Genomic DNA, 24,250 nt, shown 5'->3' on the forward strand with positions numbered 1-24,250 from the left:
ACCTCTGAGAGCTGGACCTGGATCTTCCCATCAGCTTCTAGAAAACGAACTTTCTGGAGGGCCAGGCCCGGAAAACCGGGAGGTTCTGACAGTAGCGCAAAAGACGCAGCCGTTTATGTAACGGCTCAGAACGGCCGTTAAGCAAGGGGGCGCCGTCAGTGTGAGTGCGCCGTAATGAGCTCGCTGACGGCGCGCGGGCCGGCCTGTCATGCCAGAAGGGCCGATCTGGTAAAGCGTAACACTGAGAAATGCAGAAAGGAATGAAGAACACTAGTGGACAGCAACAGCAAAACATGAAACTAAGGAGGGGGGGCTGGATCAGAGCGTGACACTCCAGCAGCAATCTCAAGCAACTGGGGCTCATTTACCCAGAACCCCCCGCCACCCCCCCCCCTCCCATCAGCATCAGAGACATAGGATATATAGAAATGCTATTAAAAAGCATTAGCATACGGAAGTGTAGGCACCCAGTGAAAGAAAGCACTCTATGCCTTAACATTCAGCCATGTGCTTGCTTATGTAAAACCTGTTGATAAGCACACAGTTTGGGGTGGAGCGGCAGCGACGTTCATACCGCTACAACATTCACAGTCGCCCAGATTGGGTCGGGCCTAGTCGGACATTGGGAGGTAGAGAAGGACCAGGAGCATGAGGCAATAAACACACCTGGAAGGTGACACCAAACGCCTACAGAGGGGTGATGAAACACATTCTTATAAAAATCTATTTTTATTGAAAAATACTCTTTCAGAAGTAGGAAAAACAACAGGGGCATTCAATGGGACGTTCAGGTCTCCGTATGCATTAAGTATTAAGGTCACATGCTAAACAGCATCCCTCTTCGCTGCCTGTACACCGCGACTCCACCCACCTCTCGAGAAAGAGTAACCGCCGGCAGAGGATGCAGAGCAAACTAATTATCCTCAAACACAGAACTCAAACACTACTCCTGTTACCCGAACGCAAGAGAGAACATCAGCTGTGTTTTGTAACACAGGGTTCGGGTGAAAAGGGGGAGAAACCGGTACAAGCTTGAAGCTGTTTGGCTAATTGAGTTTGTTTGCCTGTAAAGCTCTGCACCATCACCCCGAAGCCAGCGCTTACAAAGGTGGAGAAAGAAAAGCAAGCACAGGGGAGGATTAAGCACTCAAACACTGTTTATGGAAAAAGAAGATACAAAAATATCAAGCTGGATCGACACGTGAAGGAACAATACATTTATGTCACAATTCTGATTCGGGAAAAAAATGCTACAGTCAGTATGACTGTTTTCCCTGAGAACGAGCAACTGCTTCGCGTGCGACCAAACAAGAATCTACGGGGGTGTGCACATTGTGACCAGGGGTGGGGTTGTGTGGAGCGCTGCCACGTTGCGCGTCGTAAGGCTGGTGAAAATCTCCGAGAAAAGCCCTGAGGAAGGGGAGAAACTGGGAGAAAGGGTCCTTTTAAACACACCAACCTGGACCCAAATGGGATACTAATTCAAATCACTACAGAACTGCAGGTAAAACAGTGGTTACAGAGTCCAAAAGTGGTCCAGGGAAGGGTGAGCCAATCACAGCTCACGTGCTAAAGGGCGAGCCAATCACAGCTCACGTGCTATGATGCTGAATGGCCTGATGGGACAGCTGGCCTCCAGTTCCAAGGCGGTCAGGAAGCAGTCGGCTGCCTGCGCACTGCCCTGCCGCTGCAGTGCCTCCCCCAGGCAGCTCCAGGCCTCGTGGGCCGTGCTCTGTGCCTGCACTGCGTCCCGGAGCATCTTCTCCCCGAGGCCCCGGCGGCCTGTTCGCATCAGCAGCTGCCCCTGTGGTTGGGGGGGGGGAGGACAGAAGGGAAATGGGGGGGGAGAGCAAAATTACTTTGTCACATCTAATTCTCAATTTGTAGGGATTTTCAAGCATTCCGATCTTAATTCAAGAACTTGGAGGACAGAATTTCTGCAAATTTTAGAATGAAGTCTAGACATCATCTCTACTAGGGATCTTTCTCCCCCCCCCGCCCCCAGACAGTCCACATTTTAACTCCCTCCCAGTCCCCTATGCACCTGTACCAGGTATTTGGTGCTGTTGATCGTTAGGATCACATGTGCTGGGAGATGGGAGGGACCAAAACGTGGACTGTCTGGGGGACCTCGAGGACTGGGTTGGGAAACACTGGTCTTTGCGGAGGCGGGGCGGTTAGGGGCCTTCAAGAATAGGGCGGTGTTCCAGAGTCATGCCGCCATGTCTTTAGTGCAGTACCTTCATTGCAGGCAGAAGTGCATGCAGGCAGAAGTGCATGCGTTTGCAGGGTAAACAGAGTCACGGCTCTGGAATCATGTGCGTCATCTCTTTGGAGATTCATGCTCTTAGGAATCAGCCCCCTCCCCAGACTTGTGGGGCTGAGCATCATTATTACACAAACTGCCCAGCGGCACAAGCCCCTTCAACCCAAAGGAGAGGCCAGAGGGCCCATAGCCCCCCTCCCCTCCCCGATCAGGCGTGCAGCACACGGGTACGCAGTGGGCTGCTGACTGGATCCGCCGTGCGTTAATTCTCTGATTGACCTCCGAAGAAACCGGTACTCAGTGTGCTGGCTGGATGAGTGAGAAAACGGGAAGAGGAGGGTGAGAAAAAAAACACATCAGGAAGTTGAGAGCACCGGGAAGGTCGGTGCAGCCTTCAATCCCTGTGAGAGTCATGGAAACCAGGCAAACATCACACACATGCCGGCAGAAATCAGCCTCTGCATCATGGAGAGCAGCTGGCCACCAGCCGTCGTGCCTTTTCTGTGATCCTCGGGAGCCTCCACTTTTCCGAGGCGACACTGAGGAGGCTCGTTAGCACGAAGCCACTCGCAGAACCGCTCTTGATTAATTGGGTTGAAATTCAGTTGAGCTTTGTCTAGAGGCAGCCGGTCTATTTCAAGACAGGAAGTCTCTCACACTCCCTCTCTCCTTCTCTCTCTTCCGTCTCCCTGTGTCACTCCATCTTCTCTTACGTCTCACCTCTACCCAGTCTCGGCCTGGCACGCTGTCACCCCCCCCCCCCCCCCACCCCCGCCCACCCTCATTCCAGAATGAACTGCGGCTCCATTCCAAATATAGGTGTACAACGTGTTGCCGTGCAAAAGGCCCCGGGGACTGTGAGGGGAAGCGACACGCTGCCCTGCCGGGTGCGGGTGTTAATTACCTCTGGGCCAGCGGAAAGCCCAAGCTGCGCCATGTAAATAATCCCCCCCCCCACTCCGTGTTTTGGAACAGTCCAACACCTGGGCCACTCGGGTCTCCGAATTGCCCCTTCAGGAGGTCGGACTGGGGATAGAGGGCAGGGGTGGGCAGCCGGACAAGGCTTCATGGTGAGAAGCTTAATGACTACTAACTAACTCTAAATCCCATACCTATAAAAGAACAGCATTAACAGTGATGGCGCTAAATGTTTAACAACGACATGGGAAGGCACATGCTCCACACAGCATCGGTTCACCATGAAGCTGTCACTCCAGTCCTGCCCATTCAGGTGTTAAAAGATGGCGTCCACACTCAGCGGCCCACAGATCCTCATCAGGTCCACTCCCAGAGGAACTTGGTTCTAGTTTATTGCTAATGATCTTAAACTTGCACCTTAGTTTCCAAAAACTCATTCTCCCACCATGATAACCATGCTGAGGATCAATGGCTTGAGAAGGCCAACAGTTGGTCTGTCGCACCAACAAGGACGAGGGGGAAAAGTGCCTCCGTGTTTAAGGACGTTTCTTGGTAGGGTCTCCAGGAAAAGCTTTCAGAAGCACCTCCTCCATGCAAGAGAAAGGACTCGAATCTCTGGGATCCCTTCCTTATATGTCTTGTGCTGTGCTTCTGTGTTGATGCTGGGACCCACAACAGAATCCTGGGAAGAGCGCAGGGGCGTAACTGTGAATTTCTGACAGACCACATTAGGAAGGTGGTAGCTCACAGTGGGGGGAGGGGCATGTTGCTGGCACAGGCTGGAACAGAAAGCCATCAAGCGGCTGAGGAAACACAAACGTGGCAGGGTGGCCCAGCTCGCCTTCAGCTGGTACACAGGCTCAGAGAGGGAGAGCGACAGAACACAGAGGCGTCTAATTAGGAAACACAACAGAAAACCGGGGAGAGAGGCTGAGTGACAAGACGCGAAGACACAAAGACGCGATGATACAAGCAGACACTAGTGTGAAGAGAGGGCTTTGTTCACCATTGTGATGGCAAGCGGGGGGTGGGGGGGAGGCAGACAGTGGCAAAGACAGGAGCACAAGGACAACCCCCCCCCCCCCTCAAAAAAAAAAAAAAATTCCTGCTACAAACTATTCCCAAAATAGATTGTAGGATCTGTGATGGCAAATTGTAGTTCCGACATTTCAAGCATGATTGCAGATGACTCAAGCAGAGGGAGCAGCACAAACCCCATAATTCAGAGGTAGGATGGAGGTAGGGGCGGAGCACCTGCACAAACTGGTGCAGGAAAACCCCACGCAGACAACCCCCACCCCCCACCCGCCAAGAGCCCTTTGATTTCGTTGAAAGCAAAGCCGGTTCCTGAACGGACAAGCTCTGGCCACCAGGATGTGGCTACCTGAACAAACCCCGGCCCCACTCCCCAACCATGGACCCGCACCATCACTCACACGCAGCTCTGCTCCCCACTACTCCCACTGTACCCCCCCTCCCAGATAGTCATCTGTTACATTCACAGCTCTCTCTCCAGTGTCTGGTGGAAAAATGCAGGTGCTCCCCAAAGATCACCATCAACGCACAAGAACTTCGACCAGAACTGAAATCGCCCCGACACAGAATCCACAGAGCAGAACTCCACCACTCAGCCAGTCGTGGACCCACCGGGGCTTTCACTGTTCTGAGGAAGAGTGCAACCACTCCTGGCAGTCAGTGCCTATCCCTCTGGGTAAATGGCACCAAAGACACAGCCTACCCACCCCCCCACCCCCCCCCCAAAGTCAGCCATGGGAAATGAGGCAGTCAAAACCACATTTTAACAGCGTCATCACTGCACACCCTGACCAAGCTGACTGAATAACTCCCTCGTTCTGTAACATGGCCATTTTGACCTGAGAAGATGAACCAAAATGGCATTTTATGCCTAGATGAAAACCCGTACTCTCCCACCATGCATCTCCTGATCCAGCAGCCATATCCTCGCTTTCCCAGGACAAAGCAGATACAGCAATATAAAGTAGCAGAATCACAGTAAAAAAAAGGCTTTTAAATATTTAAGCAATTTCTATCACATGCTTATTTTTAAAGCAGTCCTTTAACATTTTTTTAACATTACACCAGGCACATGTAGGAACGGAGGCCATTTTGTTTCATCTCTAGATGCATGAAGCTGAACACCCACCAAATTGTGCTGACAACAAATATCACATGACTCAGATCACATGCCTCAGATCACATGACATTTCTGCACTCAGGGGATGGAGAAGTGTGATTGCTTGAGTGTCAGCATCATGACAGATGGGCATATTGGGTACAGGCTGCCTCTGCTCGGTCTTGACTGTCTGTATATCTGCCAGGCTCTCTCTTCTGCATTCGCTGATTACAGTTGGCCAGCCACAGGATTTGTGCACACGCACACACTCTCTCTCCCTCTCAGACACACACACACACACACACACAGGTTAGTAATTATATCTTTGTGGGGACTCTCCATTCATTTCTATGGGGAAGACTCTAATCCCAACATGACGACCTTAACCCCAACCCAACTCTAACCATAAGGGTATGTTCACACTAGGGAAGGTAAATTGCTTTGCACTACATTTAAAAAAATTTTCGTGTGCGTTTTTCTGCATTTTCGTCTTGTGTTTGTCCACGTTCTTGTGCATCTTTACACACCTTATCTTGTACATCTTTAATGTTTCACTGTATGAGCTGATTCTACGATGACATGATTGTTTCTAGTGTTTCTGGGGAAAGAGAGGCAGCAAAAAGCAACACTTTGGAATGCGTTTATATCCATTGTTCAGTGTCATCAATGGGAAAATGTGTGCAGTGGTGCATTTTCAAAATGCACTGTAACGCAGCGAACTGGTGAAAACATCATACATCGCTTTCTATCCAATATATTATGTTCTAGCGAATCACAGAATGCGCGTGTTCATGAAAACTGCAACGCGATGCGAATAGTGAGAATGTGCTCTAAGTAACCAAACAAAATATGACACTTTTGGGATTTTTAGTTTTTTGATTGTATTCACAGATCTTTGTGGGGACCTGAAAAATGCCCTCCACAGCGTCAATATAATAGGTTTTTATCACATTGTCGGGAACCTTTGGTCCCCAAAATGTAATATAAACCTAATCCACATATGAACACACACACACACACACATACACACATACACACACACACACACATGTACATCCACACACACACACATACATACACACATACATACACACACACACACACACATGCACACAGACACGCACGCACATTCACACACACGCACATACATACACACATAGACACACACACTCCCGGGCCCATTAAAACACGTGGAGCTATGGGGGGAGCAGATCTGCTCTGCAAACTGGGCTCATCTGCCTGCCCTCAGCCAAGAGCAGCCCCCATACCCAGCCCCCCCCCCACACCGTGATGTCTGTGGCACGTGGGTCCCTTGGTTATGGGCATCGGTCAGAGTGCCTGCCCCACTGTGACTAAATGACAGGTGGGGATTCATGTCCCCGCCGCCCATGCCCCCTCTAACCCCCCCCCCCCCTCAAGGTTGCGAGCCACATTCCCACCCCCGCAGCCCCCATCCCGCAGCCTCACTCGCATGCCAGGCGTTCTCCGCACAACTGGAGAGGTGTTGACCAGACCGAGGCAGGGTGTCACACGAGCGTCAATGGGGGTGGGGGGCAGTGGGGGCAGTGGGGGGAGTGGGATACACTCACCAGGGGACGCTTGCCTCATGGACGAGGCTGGTGTTTGCACACTGGCCATTTGCACGCTGGTGTGTAATTATGAAGTTAAAGGCATTTGGTCCTAGTGCTACTGGAAAGGAAGCAGGTTGGTCATGTGACACGCTCTGCTATGACAACCCTCCCCCCGAGGAAAGACTCGTCCATGCTAATCAAATCAGCACAGCTCTCTGCTCTCTCTACCTTCTCTTTCTTTCTTCTCCTATCTCCATACAAGCTAGTCATAAAACAAACAGTTCGGCCGGCCGCTTCCCCACCGGGGATATTGATGCCAGCCAAGAGTACGGTGATGCTGATGCCCATTTCATGCAGCATCAGGCTCTGGTGAGACACACGACCCCTGCGAGGGAGCAGCTCTGAGTCACATAGGTGGACTCTCCTCACTGGCACATGGCGGCCATCTTGGCAGATGGTTCACGCAGGACTGGGGACTGCGGACGGGGACCACGTGGGCGGTTCTGCCGATGCCTGCTCGGCTCGCTGGCACTCACTCACATGAAGGGCACATGGCCTGTGAACACCTCCCACCCCGCAAAGTGAGCCAATAAAAAGCACACCACGGCCCCCCAACAATAATGAATCACAGGGAAGGCCAAGCCTATGAGCTTCCAAGCTGGTTCCCCAGAACAACGTCTGAGTACCATGTGATAGCAGAGCGACACCTCACCCACATCACTGATTGGGGGGGTGGGGTTTACACATAGGCTGTAGCGGTATCCACCCACTGCCCTCCTGCTGAAAGGACAAAACTTCACACATCACCATTTCACCTCCCCAACCCCCACATCCCTTCCTTCGCCCCTACACCCCACCCAGTCTGAAAAGGTCTGCCCGCCTCTCGCACGCACCTGTGTTCCTCAGTGCCGTCCGGCACGCTCTCAGACACACTCTGTTTGCCTCTCTGGTTATCGAGAGCCGCGCTCAATAGAATTCATTTTCCCGGTTGCTAGGCAATCCCATAATGCACGGGAAAAGAAGGCCGGCCCATTATAAATAATGTATTAGCATTATCTAATCGGCTCAAAGCACTTCCAGCCCTGGGGCCACTTGGACTGATGCGTGGGGGGTGGGTGCTGGAGGCTGTACCAAACGTGGGTGTGCCTGGACTACTCATGTTCAGAGAGGGGGCAGCATTTCAGAGGAAAAAGGTGTCTGGTATGCTCAGAGCGGGCTGGAGAGGGGGGCGCAGGTCCAGAGGCCCTGGCTATGGGACACTCTTCTTGGTGGGGTTATGTTTAATATGGGCAAAATAACACTATGGGGGGGGGTGTAGCACACAGTCGCTCACGCACAAACAAACAAGGAACAATATGAACGAGCGCAAACAGACCATGATGTAACAGTGCTACCGCTCGGACGCGCCGCCAACGAGCCGAACACGCCCCCTTCCCGAAATAACAGCGCAGGCTGACGGGAAACCAGCTTCAGGAATCCCTTCCAGGTGGAGCGTGTGGGTGTGCTCACACATGGAGAACACGGGAGGCCAGCAGCCAGGTGCAGGGACAGGTAACCCGCCATCCAGAAGGTTCCGGGAACTGCCTTTCCCGGCAAGAGCCACAAACAAGCCTGCGCCCCACCGGGAGGTGAGCATCAGTGGCGCGTTGGGGGCGAGGGGGGGGGGGGGTGTATGCTATTACCACCGGGCTCTACCGTGGAAATATACAGAAAGTGTCTGAACGCAGAGGTCTGTTAAATCACCAGGCCCGCGGCCCCCCAAGAGCTATAAGAGGGACTTGTTACACAAGCTATGAGTCACGCCGACGAGGAACGGGATCTCAGAGTAAGAGTGACCTCTCCACTCCCGCCATCTCGCTTTACCAACGCCGCTCCACGCATTACGTAACCGCAGCGCTACCACATGCGCATGTACACATGCAGGGCACGAGATCTCCAGCCAGAGAAGCAGAGCACAGTCAGTACTGGGTAAGAACAGTAAAAGCACAGGGGACACTGATAAACACCGACATTCATATAGACAATAATATGACATTATTATATTATAGACACAAACAGAGGCAGTAACTAGGGCCCAGCAGTAGTAGCTGCACTTTAGAAACAGCCCCCCCACCCGCGATACCTTTCCTGTCCACCCCCAATGCCCCGCTCCGCCCCTGGAGATCGCCTGCTCTCGCTCCGTCTGTCTGCCGTAACGCTGACTGAGTTGCTACCACAGAAGAGACAGCGGCCAGAGGAGGCCGAGCGCAGTAATCACATCCGCCACTTATCGACGCGGTAACGGTTGCCGTGGCTACGCCGGGAGCCGAGCTCCGTCGCCGCGGTGCTCTCAGATGCCACCGAAGCCAGCCGCTAGTGGGCCCCGCGCTGCCAGCAATGTGGGCACGGCACGCCACACTGGTAATGGGCAGAGCACTGGGGAAGCCCAGAGAGACATGTGATCTTGAAGGTCGCGGTGTTGAAGATCACATGTGATCAAATGGTTGCTCATCTGGGTGCACGCATGCACACACACACACACACACACACACACACCCAAACACACTACTCACAAGCTACAGATTGGGTGTGAGTTTTCCCTTAGAAATGAATGAGTGGTCCCCATAAAGATATGTTTAACCGACGTGTGTGTGTGTGTGTGTGTGTGTCTGTGTGAGTGTGCGTGTTTGTGCATGGATAATGTATATATTACATTATGGGGACCAAATATCTCCACAATGTGATGAAAAGCTGTGATTTTGTCACTGGTGGGGACTATTTTTTCAATCTCCACAAGGGGAAACTCAATTTTATGAAAATCTGTCATTGTTGGGATTACAGTTTTCCCCATAGAAATGAATGGAGTCTCCCCACAAATTTACAAACTATTGCATGTGTGTGTGCGTGTGTGTGCGTGTGTGTGCGTGCATGCATGTGTGTGAGGGAGGGACTTTAGGTAATGCCTACTATCTCAAAGGTGGTAAAATGGAGAGAGAGAGAGAGAGAGAGAGAGAGAGAGAGTTGGCATGAAGCAACTGGTCTCAGTCACAAGGCACTTGTACTCGGCAGTTTTCTGGGCATGGGGGGGAAGGGGGCTGACAGTACACGGCTCACAGATTATGGCTAAATCTGAGGAGAAAAAGACAACACCCCTGTTCAAAAACAACTCAGCAGCCGCATGCAACTCGTACTCCCCCCCAGCTGAGGTTACCTGCCCACTGGCCCAAGGTGCTCCAATGAGAGGCAACCCCCCTCCAGCCAATAAGAAACACTGCCACTCAGACACCCAGCCCCCCCTTAAGCTTTAACTGCTTTATAAACTGTCAGCAGTCGGATAGGCCATTAACCGCAGAAATATATCATTTTTGTATTCCTATAAATAATGATAATTAAGGCACACACACACAAATGTAACACGACGTCCTATAATATATCGGATAGTTAAATCTCACTTCGTGACAGTTCAGACATTAATTGGCGTCCGTCTGAGGCTCCAGGCGATATGTCAAAGTAACTTCCCACGATCGTTTCGTTGTTTTATTTCAGTCTGGTCTGCCAGTGTCTGCTGTGGCCATTCAAAAACCATTAATCAAGGCTAAACCCCACCGGACCACAATCCAATACCATAAGCTTACCCCCCCCCCCCCCCAGTCCAGCAGTGAGGTCTGAGGCCAGACTTGATGGTGTCTCTGAGAGCTGTCACACACGCATTAATGCACCCCCCACCACCCGCCCACTCCGGTGACCAGCCTAACACCATCACTCAGCCCTGATAGAGCAGCAGCATGTGACTCCCAGCACCCTTCCGTCAGATGCCCCCCCCCCAGCTCACAGAACATTCCAGCATGTGATACCTCATCATGTGATAATGCCATATTATCTAATAAATTGACAAAAAGTAACAAATATTCACTTGATTATGTAACAGCACCTGCGTGTTATAAGAAGAATAGAATTTGTAATAGACAGCTACTGCAGAAATTTGTAATAAATTACTATGTATTGCACTTTTTTATGACAAAACGAAACAATACACTTCATTATGTAATAACCAAACAAAATGGATGTCTTCATTCATACTTTGTCTAGTTATTACATAATGCAGCGTTATTACATAATGTATTGTTACACACCACGTTATGAAATAACAAAAAAAAATTTAACTGTAAAGTAATTTTCACTCGTTATGTATTTACACCCCCATTTTGTAACAATCTTTCACATTTTGTAACAGACAGCTTGAATGCAATATGTAAGAAATTTCCCCGCATTTTCAAATAAATCATTACATATTGCAGTGGTTATTACAAAATGCAGGAGTTGTACTTTCTTAAGATGAAAATGTAATGATTTGGTGCGTTATGTAACAAACAAAGAATGGATGCCTTCATTCACACCTTGTCGAGTTATTACGTGATGCAGAGTTATTACATAATGTCATGTTACAGTTCTTTGATTTCCTTGAAGGCTGATCCAAATGTCTTTGACCTTGTCATTTCTGCTCTGTTTTGCTGTAACTGTATGCTTTCCAAATGCCCCCCCCCCTCACTCCGACCTTTCATACAGCTATAGTTGGCCTCTACTCCATTACCCACAGGACACCGTCCCTCCCGCCCCCCCCAGGACTCCCAACTGGCATGTTGAATTTGACCATTGATTGGAAGCACGACACAAGATGAAATGATCAAAAGGGCGAATATCCTGCTGTAAGTTTACGTCTGTCAGGCGGCTCCACTTCCTCTTCCATGAGGCAAAAGTCAGCGTGCAGCCAGCTGGTATGACTTGAGATTCCCTGCATCTTCTGACATGGTGGGCAGAGGAGGTAACTGAAGAAATGCCTTGAAAATCGAACCTGATGCCACCACCTCCTTGATGGTGGGGGTGAAACCCAATCTACAGCCTGACTGCCTGAGTGTCAATTAAGTGGCTAAAACAGGAAGCGTGTTTAGTGGGATGAGCGAGGGCTTCTCGTTAATTAGCGGATACTCCAAAGTACTGGCTGAACTCCAGCCAACTGATCCTTTTCTAATTTTTATACAATTGAGAGCAATTTAATTAAATCAAAATGTATGTAATGGAAGTTGGCTTAAATGAAGGTATAACGATTGCATATTTAAACATGGAGAACAAAGTGTGTGAGCGAAACGTGCGGGTTGTGGAAGCCTTGATGATGCCTCACAGGGGCTCCCAACATATACAGAAATGGGCAGGGGGCGGTGGGGGGGGCTGCCAAAGGGATGATCACAAGCCACAGAACATATCATAATTACAAGATGGCCGCTGTACACGCTGAATACAGTCAGATCTAACCCCCAGTCCTCCTACATGGAGTGGAGGCATGATCCACGGCCTGGTCTAAGACAACAAGCCAGAAAGCCCTTTCTATGGGTTACCCATTTACAAGAAGTTACATCACAACACAGGATGCTCTCAGTCTGCTGAAGAAAACACCTCTTTTGTACTTATACTGGACCAAAGACACTGTTACAGGTAAGGACACAGAGGCATAGCCAAGGTCTTCTGCCAAAGAGGAGGAAAATCGAGAAATAACAACAGAGGACATGTAATAAAACAAATCATAGATCAGGTCATGTAGAGGTAGTACCTAATGCAGCATAGAAGATGGACTTCGACAACCTCACTCTGGGACGACGGGGGGAAAGGATCCGAACAACTGACACAAGACTGTAGCGACGGAGACACCATCCACCCCCGGTGCCTCAGATGCACGGCATGCCACAGAGAAAGGCACCCATTCCCACAGTGTGGACAAAGGCCATGAGTTCAAGAGCCATCACTGCTGAATCAGAACCTCTGGTATGGCACGGTCTTAGCTCAGAGCCACTGGGCCAAAGTTCTGGATCATCCACCAACCATGTAAAAACAACACTTCTCCGACCTACACCGGTCCCACCTACAGCTGGTGGTCGGGACCATCTGCACTTCATCGTTCCTCTGATGATAGAGTGACGCACGATTTAATGAAAGCATGGCCCACTTCCCCCAAGACACAGCCCCATCAGAGTCTGAAAACTCTCTCATTTCACACACCCCCTCGCTGGTCCCCATGGAAACCAGCACCCAGGCATTCTGGAACACTGGGAGTTTAGGCGTTTGCAACAATGCCCCCTGCTGTCCGCAGTATTTGAGGCTTGTCGGTGGGTAGGGCGATCTCCATTAAGAGGTGGAGCCACCACCCAGAAGGTCACAGAGCTCATGGAAATATCGCAATGGGCACCAACGGGGGTAGTGGAGCGGCTGCCTATCGCCATAGCAACACACTCGACAACAGCTAGGCGGACGGACATGTCAGTGCTGGTAGACTGTGGGTTGTTGACTGAGCGGGGTACAGGGGGAGGGGTTAGAGGGTTGCTGCATATCTGCGTGTGCATCTGAGCGTGTGTCTGCATGTGCGTCTGAGTACATGTCTGAGCATGTGTCTGCATGTGCGTCTGAGTACATGTCTGAGCATGTGTCTGCATGTGCGTCTGAGAGTGTGTTTGCATGTGGGTCTGAGTGTGTGTCTGTGTGTGCATCTGAGTGTGTCTGCCTGTGTGTTTCCCCACAATGGGATAAAAATCCCACTTTTACAGTGTTTAGTTACAGTGTTTTTCCAGAAGCTCAATTTTATAAAAATCTGTTACTGCAATCAAAAAACTAAAAATGTCAAAAGTCATATTTTCTATGATTACTTATTGGTAAGGTTAGGGCTGGGTAGGGGATAAGGTTATAGAGGTATACCCAAGGAACTGAGTGCATGGTCCCCACAAAAGATATAAAATACAAACCTGAGTGTTTGCCTTGTCTATGTGTGCATTTGAGTGTCTGTCTGCATGTGCGTCTGAGTGCGTGTCTGCGCAGGCGCATCTTTATGTGTACCTGCACAGGCATGCGTGTCTGCGTAGGCGCATCTTAATGTGTGTCTGCCTGCATGTCTGAGCATGTGTTTGACAGTGTTTCTCTTAAAGGAATTTGCAGGAAGAACTTCAAAATGAGCATATGCATGCATATGTGCGTTGGTGTGCAGCCGGGTACATGCATGCACGTGAGGGACATATCGGGGTGTGTGCAGACTCTGCGTGTGTGTGTGTGTGCGTGTGTGTGTGTGTGTGTGTGTGCCCTCACCAGGTGCATGAGGATCCGGTGTCCCTGGGGGTGGATGGTCAGTGCCTCATCGTACAGCGTCTTGGCCTCGCCGTCACAGCCCCTCAGCTCGGCAAGGCGACCCCGCAGCAGGAGCACAGCGTGGGAGGCTGGGGACACCGCCGACGCCTCCTGGGCACAGAACTGCGCCTCCTTCTCCCGCCGCTCGGCCATGAAGAGCTCTCCTGAGGAAGGACAGAACCCGTGCCAGCCCATTTCCCTCTGATAAGCAAAGACAGATCAAGACTTAAAGACGGATGCGAGCAGCATTACTAATGAACATTATGCAGCCAAAAACAAGCACTGAGTCTAGGTGTCTCACAAACTACATTTATTCAGTAGATACCTTTATACATTTTTTTGAGAACCCAGGGTCAAGGCTAAGGGACCTGCTCAGGGGTCCAACAGTGACATCACTGCCCACTGTGGGCTTGGAACAGGCAACCTTCCTGGCAACATCTTCACCCGCAGAGCCACCCTCACAGCTTCAAAACACATTTCCTCATGACTAGAAACTGGGGACCACATCCATCTTTTAATCGGAGATGCTTCTACAGACTGGTAAACCAGAGATTCGAGCTGGGGCGTCTACAGGACTCTGACCTGCGCTAACCCTGACCCCTGATGCACATGGCGACATGTTGCTGGAGCTGAACTCCAGGTAGCGGCAGCATCCAACCTCCCCCCCCCCTCCCCCACCCCTCAGGACTAACTCATGGGCAACAGAGAGACTATGATCAAAAAGGGCAGTCAGAGTGGAGAAACAGCCACGTGTGAGATAGGTGCGTTGCTCTGTGGAACCAGGAAGGCCACAGAGTCATGTGTGACCGTGTGTAAGCTCATGTCAAACCCCCCCGGCCTGCGGCTACCCATAAACCCCTTCTGGCTCAGCCATCCCAGGACCCCACTCATACATAACCACAATAAAGGCTGGCAAAGACGCAAAACCCAGACAGGAAGTGCAGGGCTGGCCTGCTGGAACCCACAGCCTCTTTAGGAGACTCCATAGCAGCAAATCCAAGGAATACAAAGTCGAAAGTCGGCAGGAATCTGTGCAGCTGCCCGTTATTATGCATGACTGCAAGGGAAGGGCTCTGCTCGCCCCTGCAAGATAAACCCGAGGAGGACATCAACCTCAGACAGCTGTAAAATAAATCATCTGCCTCCTGCTGCTTGTCAGGGGGTGATTAAAAGACGCCCACTTCCTGCACACACCTGGTTGTACGCACAGATTAGCAACAAGCATACACACAGGGCCAGCAGCACGTCAGTCTGGGTGGTAACCAAGCACTAGACCAAATAAGGGAAATGCACGCTAGCGCTGTAACTGTAGCCTGGCTCCCAGCTGGCCACGAAGGGGACACGCCCCCTGGCCCTGCACTGACCAATGGCAGACGAGGCTGCAGGAAGCTGTCTCCAGGCAGCAGAGGACAGACAAACTACTGGAGACTCATTCATTAACTGGCGCTTTTAGGAAGCCGACCTCCCGATAGAATGAATACTGTTTAGGTGGGACAAAAGGTAAACTGGAAACTTATATGTTTGATATGATTTTCAGGGGCTGGACTGTGGAAAAAGCACAATAATTTCCAACGTATGTACATTAGTGCCATGTGTTACTGACTGTTAATTATGATATAGAGCCAATAATTCACGTCTTATTTTTAATCAAATACGAGACTAAATGCAACATTATTTAAAATAATGATTTTTTAAATTTGATACCACCCAAGCCTAGTGCTCTTTCGGAGTTTGGGGGGGGGGGGACTGGCAATAAAATTTGCCAAACAGATTGGGTGGGGATGCGGCGGTAAAACTTCCACCCAGGTAATTTCACTGCCGCTGAATAGTGGAATAGTACTTGTATGGGATATTGCACATTATTCGCGGGTGTCCAGGGGGCTGCTGTCAATCTGTGGGAGACTCGCGGCACTTCCAAGAGAGGTGGGATGCCGCGTAACGGATATGTGTTTACAGGGTTATGTACCTGTTGAAGATATCTTTTAATTTTTAACGTTTCTATGGATACCAGCCACGCCTACTTTGCCACATTTTTCATTATGCACCTATGCATGTTATTTCGAAAGATGGGGGGCTGGACTGCATGCCCTGCTGATGCCGGCTGATCAGACATGACATTTCAAGTGAGAGATATTTTTAAGTAAAATTTCAAAAATGATATCGCTCATTTTACCAATTATCCACCTTATTGCAAGTCTGGATTCTTATGTTGTTTGGTTTGTTTGCTGTGTACAGGGGTTACAGCTGGCGACTTCTGAGTGTGCAGAGATAGGCCACGGACACACATATCACACATTCCCTACTAAACTCCCATGCATAATTATTCCAAATGCAGTTACAAATTGGTGGGTCCAGAGGGATTCCTCTTTAGAAATGGTCCAATCAGGTGTAGCACTGTGAGCAATCTCTGGGGGCGCAGGGAGCAGTGCTAAAAGGGTTAGCCACTTTGCGGGTCAGCGGGGCTGCCTGGGACAGGAAGTGGCTTGTCCCAGTGGATTTCTGGGAAGGGACCTTACGGGGGCCCAGACAGCTATAAGGAGAGTCTTGGGAAAAGTGAAGATTTGGAAAAAGGGGTCAGGAGCTGGTGTGGGCGGGGGCACTGACTCCACCAATCAAAAAGGAGTAATGCAAGGAAGTACTACAGATTCTGGATCCTGGTGGTGGACAGATGACCTCAGCATCCTGTCCAAATGTGGAAGTACTACAGATCTTCCAGCAGAACCAAACTTGGACCCGTCAGAGGTCAGGCCCAAATGTGCGGCCTGTTGGGAGGCGGGATCGCACGCTGACGTGCCATTGGTCGTAAATGTAGCTGGAAGGCTAGATTCTGTGGGCTGGATCCCATAAGCACAGAACACCAGGTCCATAATGTCTGCTAGGATTTTCAGCTTAACAAGGTTACACTCAGGCACATGAGTCACTGCAGCCATGGTGAAAATCACAAACTCACACGCAAATAAGAATAAAATTGACTCAAATGCTTTCAAAAAAATATTTGAGCTGTATTGCATTTAGGTATAAGAAGGGATGATTTTAACAGTCTTTGTGTATAACCATAAGAAGCATCAGTGTCAGATCCCACTGTTTGTACAGACGTCCAGTAACCTGTTTACACATTGCAGTCAGCACGCAGCACAGTCAGTACGGCAGTGACCGACACTTGATACTTATTGGCCACGAACCAACCAATGAAACGTCGTCACTACATGGCCACTATGGGATGCCCACCTGCTTGCAGCCAGATGCGCTCCAGGGTCAACCAGATGTGGGCGGGACCTTGCCGGTGGGAGGAGCTGTTGCCGGACACCTCTGACCAGGCCTGCTCGAGGCGGGATGCTGCAACGGAAGCAGCGCTCTGGGAACCTGAGCGAAAGTGGCAGGGGAGGTTAGAGCGACATGGGCTCGGGGTGGGGGCTTCACAGATCTAAACCAAATAAGACCATCTAACAGGCTGATATCGATCAATCCTAGAGGTTTATTTTTGATGATCCTCCTCCCGCTTTAATACAGACAGTAATCCGCAAGAGAATCGCAGTCAGTCTTCAGATCGTAAGGGAGGTGCAGTTTTCACATTTTTGTCACCCCTAATGTCCTGCTCTTGTACGATGCCCCCCACCTCCCCCAACACACACACACACACACACACACACACACACAGCAGCATGGCAGCAGCCAAGCCTGAGTGTTCACGTGGCGAGATACCGAAGCTAAAATCAGCCTTCAGGAATCCCAGTGATGTGGGTGGAGGGGCATACCATGCTTACATGGGGGGCAGAGGGAGGTTTGGGACACCTGCCTGTCACCTCAGCTGCTGAGAGCCGGTATATGATACCCCTGTCCCACTAAAACCTTATGGCTGATTCACGGGGCGAATGGCGTCCCTCCCTAGGCCGAAAGCGGATTGGTTAACCTGCCCTGTATGTACTGTATGTGTGCCCTGCAGCCACCCTCCATCTATGTGAGCTCTGCATTTGCGACAATGTACACTATGGGATATGGAGTTATGCATAAAACATATTCCAAGAAATTAACGATAACCTGGCCCACTGGCGGCCTTCACTCAGGACTTCTAATTTTGCTCCCCGAGGTCAAAAAGGCTCAACTATTCAGAAACTCAGCTCCGATTGGTCTGATATGCTCAAGCTCAGCTTTCATTGGTCTGATTGGCTCAATCTCAGCTCTGACTGGTCCCTAGGGTGCATGGTCAGGTTGATAGCTGCTACTCCCAACATTTATTAATATGTTTACATGGTGATCCACAATGGCACAGGACGAGCATGCTTGCGTGTAATAACACCGCCATCTCATCTTGCAGGGATGACTTGCAGGATGTGTCCGAGGAACAGCAAGCAATGCAGGAATACATTCGGATTTCATCACGTGGGCCCCCGAATTCGTGTTCGAGAGCTTGGCGGCAGACAATATGTGCAATGCGCACGGACCGGTCTCAACATCCTGGAAGTCGGGAAGGGTCAGATGGGTCCCACTGGGCATCCGGCTCAGGGTCACTGGGTCGGAGTCATTGCTGCCCTCTTCAGCATCCCTGTGATAGTGCAGGAAGGTGTTGGTAACAAGCTGGGACAAAACACACATACACACACCCAGACACACACACTCACCCAGAACGAACCCCTTCATAGCGACTCTGCCATAGCTGAAGCATGTCCTCACAGGTCCGAAGGGCAGCCTCTGGTCCCAGAAGCACCTCCTCTAGCTTCACTTTGGTGAACAGCAGGCTGGGGGGGGGAGGGGGTGGGAGGGGCAAGCAGGGATACAGTCCCATCACTCCTGATTCCACCCACAGCCACGCTGTTACTGTGGTACTGGCCAAGCTCATCCCAAAGGCTGGCCGCTAACGTAGGATTACCGACCAAATAACCTAAGACGACGTCAACAATAAACACCGAGCATACCAATAGTCAACACACAAGCTTAAAAAAGGCACACACCGGTGAGCATCCATAGAGCCCACAACCAGAAAACCCAGTACATTTTGCCGGAGCTTCAGCAAACAGCCCAAGGAGGTCAGAGGTCACAGCTGTCTTCTCGGAAATCAAGCCGACAGCTGTGACGAACAGCACGAAGCTTTATAACCTCCGAAAGACACCATGTGCCCGGAGCTACACTTTAAACTTACTGACGACTACAGAACCGATGGGTTCATAGCTGCCTTCCTTCATAGCTGGTCTGTGTTACCAGTCAAGCAGGTATTGCTCTGCTTTCCGTAAACATGAAAACACGCCATCGAAAGGTACCTGCGCGTCGAAGCAAAGTGGCTGAGTGTGGCTGGCGAATATCAGTTCCCGTGCGAGAGAACGGCCCTCCGATGGTGCTCATCGGGTACCATTCCATGGTTTGTTTGGTGCCAGAGCCGAGCAGCAAGGCCTGCAAGGCCACCAGTACATCTGATAGAGCACTGTGCTTTTCCCAGACACTCCAAGCAAACTTTAATCAGCCTTCTGCAGGCTGGCTTCAGCGCGCCATAAAAGGGAGAACAAACTGCGAAGGCAGCCCGCTATGCCCTCTGCTGCCACCCCCAACAGCCTCTCCGCTTCCTCTCTCACATTAACAAAACACACAAGCGAGAGCAGGGTCAGGACCCATGATGACAACACCAGTGGGCAACGTGACCAGGGGCTGGAGGAGGCCTCGAGATCTAATCAGCACGTAGACGCAATGGAAACTGAGGCGTCTCATTCCACCTGCGGGGAGTGGTCTTTGTCAACGGCACCCACTTATTAAATCCCTCCCCAGGGTAAATACCGGGAGACGAAGATGTTGATTTTGCAGGCCAAACTAAATCCTCAACTGTGCTTGGTCCATTTTCCTTGCTGTCATTATGCTTGATTACTTATCGGCTGGTGTGGTTGACAAAATGTTAGATGTGGTTGGTGGGTAAAATTAGCCGACAGAAGCTGCAGAAAGTGCAACACTCGTGGAGTTCACAGAAACTACCAGAAAATGTAAGTTTAGCTTGCGGGTGCATGAGCAGAGGCTTGATGGTAGACGGTAGATGGTTGACGCAGAGGCGATCATAACAAACCAGTACTGTGGGGGGGTGTTGGTATACAAGTACAAGAAGCTGAGAAAAATCTTGAGATCAGAACTGAGGCAGATGAAAACTGCAGTGTAAACCCATGCCCATGCTTTGAATCAGAGCCTAGGTAGGGGTGGGGGGGGGCACTCTGATCTACCCCAGAGAGGGATCGATGGTATGGCTCTGATCTCCCGTCAGACCCCCGCTACCTCCTGATTATTTGGCCTCACTGTCAGAGTCACTTAAAAGGATGAAAAGCAGCTTCGGATGTGCAGCAAACAAACGTTGCTATCTCAGAGTCATTCTGCTTCATCAACGGCACCAAGAGACACATATAGACCAAATATGTTCTGGAGAGATTCATGCTCTACACATACATCCCCTCTACACAGAGACACAAACAATGCCCCCACACAGAAAGACACACAATGACACCCCTACGCATGAACAAGACGGCGAGGACAGCCTTCGATGCTGACCAGGGAAGGGCCTGGTCTTTAAATAGATCGTCCAGAACATCCGTCTCCACGGCAGCCCGGCTGTTGCCATGGCAGGCAGCATCATCAGAATCCTGACTCAATCAGAGGGCAGTCTGAATCGGCTAATTGAGTTTGCCGTCCTAAATAAAGACCTGGGCTTCGCCAGCTGGGATAATTTGCCGAAGGCTAGGGTATCTCAGCACCTAGGAGACAACAAGATCATTACCTGGAGGAGACGGTGTTCCCACTGGGAGGCGCAGTAGAAATTAAACTTCATGAAAAGTCCTTTAGGTCAGACACTACCAGCCCAAAGCTACATACATGAAGTACAACAGGAGAAACCAGTATCGACACTGCTACCTAGAGCTGGCACGCAGCACAGAGCAACTCTGACAGCCATGCATGCTGGGGGCTTACGCATCATGTAACCTTCTTTCATTCTTGGGGCACCCCCGGCACCCCCTCCCAGCAAACTCACACAAAAATACCGTAACAAGTTTCTGAAATCTTACAGCAGTCAGCAACTTTGACCACTAACGTTGCATGCAACAGTGTTAAAAAGGTTTTATTTTAATGACAGCTTTGATCTGGATCCAACGCACTACATGAACCCATTCTAGTCCAGCAATTTCTATGCTGGCCTGCTCTGTCCCCTCTGCTGCTCTGCTACTCTGTAGTACTTCATCAGTCTACAGGCACAGACATCACGCTTCATTGTCTCACTGTACCATGCAGCACATTATACACACCGGGTCTACAAAACTCGAAACTGAAAACGGAGCCTTGATACACAGAGGGATGCTTCTAATTAAAACGCCAATTAGTGGAGAACGGTTAAACGACGTGGTGAGGCCGCGTCACGATAGGCTTCACTTGCCACAGGACGGGGCTCGCTTTCCGCGGCGGCATGGGGGTGGTGGGTATCGGAACACCGATAAGTCGGGGGCAGTACGGAAGCAAGGCAGGGAGAGACGTGTCGGAAGGGGTCCTGCGGGATTTTTGGGAAAGATGGTCGATACTGCGCCTAGCTACGCCGGTGTTGCAACATTTTCGCTAGATATCGCGTTATGCAACAAGCACCCGGGCCAGACGGGAGTCAGAGCAGAGCATGACATAGGACTCCTCATCAGGCGGAGTACAGGTAATCCCTATTATCCCCACCAGCAACATCCGACCTGCCTCTCCTCTGTACACAAACAGGCATCTGCAGCACAACAAAGGGCTGTATTTTCACATCTGTAAGCCTGCAGATGCTGTACTTACATACATCACAAATATACTGCAGCCAGGTTATGTCTATATCTGTAGGTGTATTATAATATACGCCTGCATGCAACAGAATATGAAGACACACGTGGCATGATGTATCATGTCCCCCAAGCAGGGGATGAATAGGACAGGTGAGACGCCGATGATGAGCACGGGAGGCGATGTCACGGCGATGTCACGGTGATGTCACGGCGATGTCACGGCGATGTCACGGCGATGTCACGGCGATGTCAGGTCGGGCACTTAACGGGGGGCCTACAGTGAACCAGCCTCCAGGCAGGAAGAATGGGCTAACCTGTTACCGGCTGCCATGGGAACGCTCCGACTGATGGCAAAATGGGCAGGTCAGGTGACCCTCACTGCACAGATCCAAAGACCCAAAGAGTCTTCTTCACCCTACTTCTGACCTCTTACGCACATCACTAGTTTCCTACGCCCACTGTACACAGAGTGGGCAACAAAACAGGTAAGATTTCCCAGCAGGCCAGACGGGTATGAATGCAGAGAAATCCCAGACACGCCGCGGCAGCTTCTGGGATTCCAAACCCATCTCCAAGTGGTGTTTCTCTCACAGACCAGGGATTTGTTCACTTCCTGTTTTCTCCCAAGTGATGCCAACACTATATGTAAGGCTCTACGGCGGGAATACCACTTATTATGGACTGGGTCTACCCAGGCTGCTACTAGCCTACCAGTCTCAGTGGGGGCAGGGGGGCTGCCCGAGTATGTGAAGGGGGCGGGGGGGTTGCCAGTTACAGAACCTCAGTTTGATGTTCTCTGAGATTCGATGGGCCCTGTGATTACTCCCCACCCCCAAAACAGAGACGCGTTTGGACCAGCAGGCTCGCTCGGATCAATGGTGCAGCAAGACAGCCCGTCTCCAGGGAAACGCCGGCAGTGAAATACGGCTCGTTATGGAGCCGGCAGTTTGAGGGGATGAGGCTATGGACCATGCCGTCAGACACTAAGATGACAAGCGGGACCACGGGGAGCTGGTTTTAAAAATACACCACCGGGACAGAGAGAAGCCTGCAGAAGATACAGCCCTACCCACTGGAGAGCTAATCAATACTTTTGTTTTTGGTTCATGCTTATATGTCACACTTGCATCTAGACTGGGGAGAGTCAAAGTCTCAGGCTGTGCGGCTGTTTTAATTGGACATCAGCTCTTTGTCTGAGGTCAGGTGACACTATCTACAGGGGAAGCAGTAGCAGAAATGCTGTCCCTCCTCTATGCGGGGCCTGGCCATGTCTCCGGTGCTGCACCTCTGCCCCCAACAGGACACGTTAATTTATGCGGCACCGCAGAGAGCTGCAGCTTCCCTCTCCTCCCTGGTCTTCTACCAAACCCCCCCCCCCCCCCAAAGCAGTTAACATTGTTATGTAGATAGCACAGCTGAAAACCAGTCCTTCTGTTAAACAAGAGCATGTCTTCAGCCATGATAAGGAAATAACAGAGGTGGCATCAGAGTGGATGAGGAGCACTTCACAGTGTGCCGGGCAGGCAAAGAGATCAGGGTAGTCACATGGAGAGAGTATCATCAAAGGGCAGACACACAGAGAAAGAACACCCTCACTGCAGGGCAGATACATAGAGAGTATCTCTCACTGCAGGGCAGGCACATAGGGAGTGTTTCACTCACCGGAGGGCAGGCACATACATAGAGTATTCGCTCACTGCAGGGCAGACACATTAAGAGAGTATCGCTCACTGCAGAGCTGGCACATAGGGAGTGTTTTGCTCACTGCAGGGCAGGCACATAGAAAGAGTATCCCTCACTGCATGGAAGTTACAGGGAGAGAGTATCCCTTACTGCAGAATAGTCACAAGGAGAGAGCATCTTTTACTGTTTAGAAGTCACAGGGAAAGAGTATTCCTCACTGCAGGGGAGTCACATTGACATGCTGGAACAGAAACTTAACTACTTTAACTGGGCTGTTACAAATGCACTGCAGCCAATGATGCAGCGCCATCACACTGAGTCAAGGACTACCCTAAAGCAAACATCGCCTTGTCCCAATCGCCACACTACCAGCCCGTTCCTGTCCCGATGACCAGTGACCCACCCTACTGCACATGCTCTTCTGCTGCCAAATTACATTTATATTTCACAAAATGAAAATGTTCGAAGGTTGGCAGGCAGTGGAGTGACATGACAGCTTCCCACACACACGCTCTTGGCACTTCCTCGCGGCGTAAAGCGGCAGAAAAAAAAAAGGTCAGAAGGGGAGGAATGAGGACCAGCGGTATATGTTAGAGTTGGGGGATATCAGCTCCCGGACGACCTTTTATACGCCCTTCAACAGCACCATGAAATATCCCTAGAATGCAGAAGAGAGCAGAAAAATGATTTTGAGCTGCCTGTAGTGCTGTCCTTAAAACTTGCACCAACTCTAATCCCTCTGCAATGTGTTTTTGTGGATGAAATGAGA

At 50.6% G+C, this 24,250-nt stretch overlaps 1 protein-coding gene across 6 annotated transcripts in view; it reads right to left on the reverse strand.

Moving 5' to 3' along the window:
• Positions 1-710: 710 nt before the first annotated feature.
• Positions 711-24,250, reverse strand: part of ttc7a (tetratricopeptide repeat domain 7A) — a 48,274-nt gene continuing 24,734 nt past the window's right edge. For all 6 annotated transcript variants that reach the window (XM_049007290.1, XM_049007288.1, XM_049007289.1 and 3 more), the window contains 5 exons: positions 18,652-18,768; positions 18,475-18,575; positions 17,261-17,395; positions 13,994-14,196; positions 711-1,804 (listed from right to left, as the gene is read on the reverse strand). In XM_049007290.1, the coding sequence (XP_048863247.1) occupies positions 1,586-1,804; positions 13,994-14,196; positions 17,261-17,395; positions 18,475-18,575; positions 18,652-18,768 (775 nt within the window). In that variant the 3' untranslated portion in view covers positions 711-1,585. The remainder of the gene's footprint in view (positions 1,805-13,993; positions 14,197-17,260; positions 17,396-18,474; positions 18,576-18,651; positions 18,769-24,250) is intronic.

The sequence above is a fragment of the Brienomyrus brachyistius genome, chromosome 3 (assembly GCF_023856365.1).
Source record: "Brienomyrus brachyistius isolate T26 chromosome 3, BBRACH_0.4, whole genome shotgun sequence".
In the NCBI taxonomy this organism is placed as follows: domain Eukaryota; kingdom Metazoa; phylum Chordata; class Actinopteri; order Osteoglossiformes; family Mormyridae; genus Brienomyrus; species Brienomyrus brachyistius.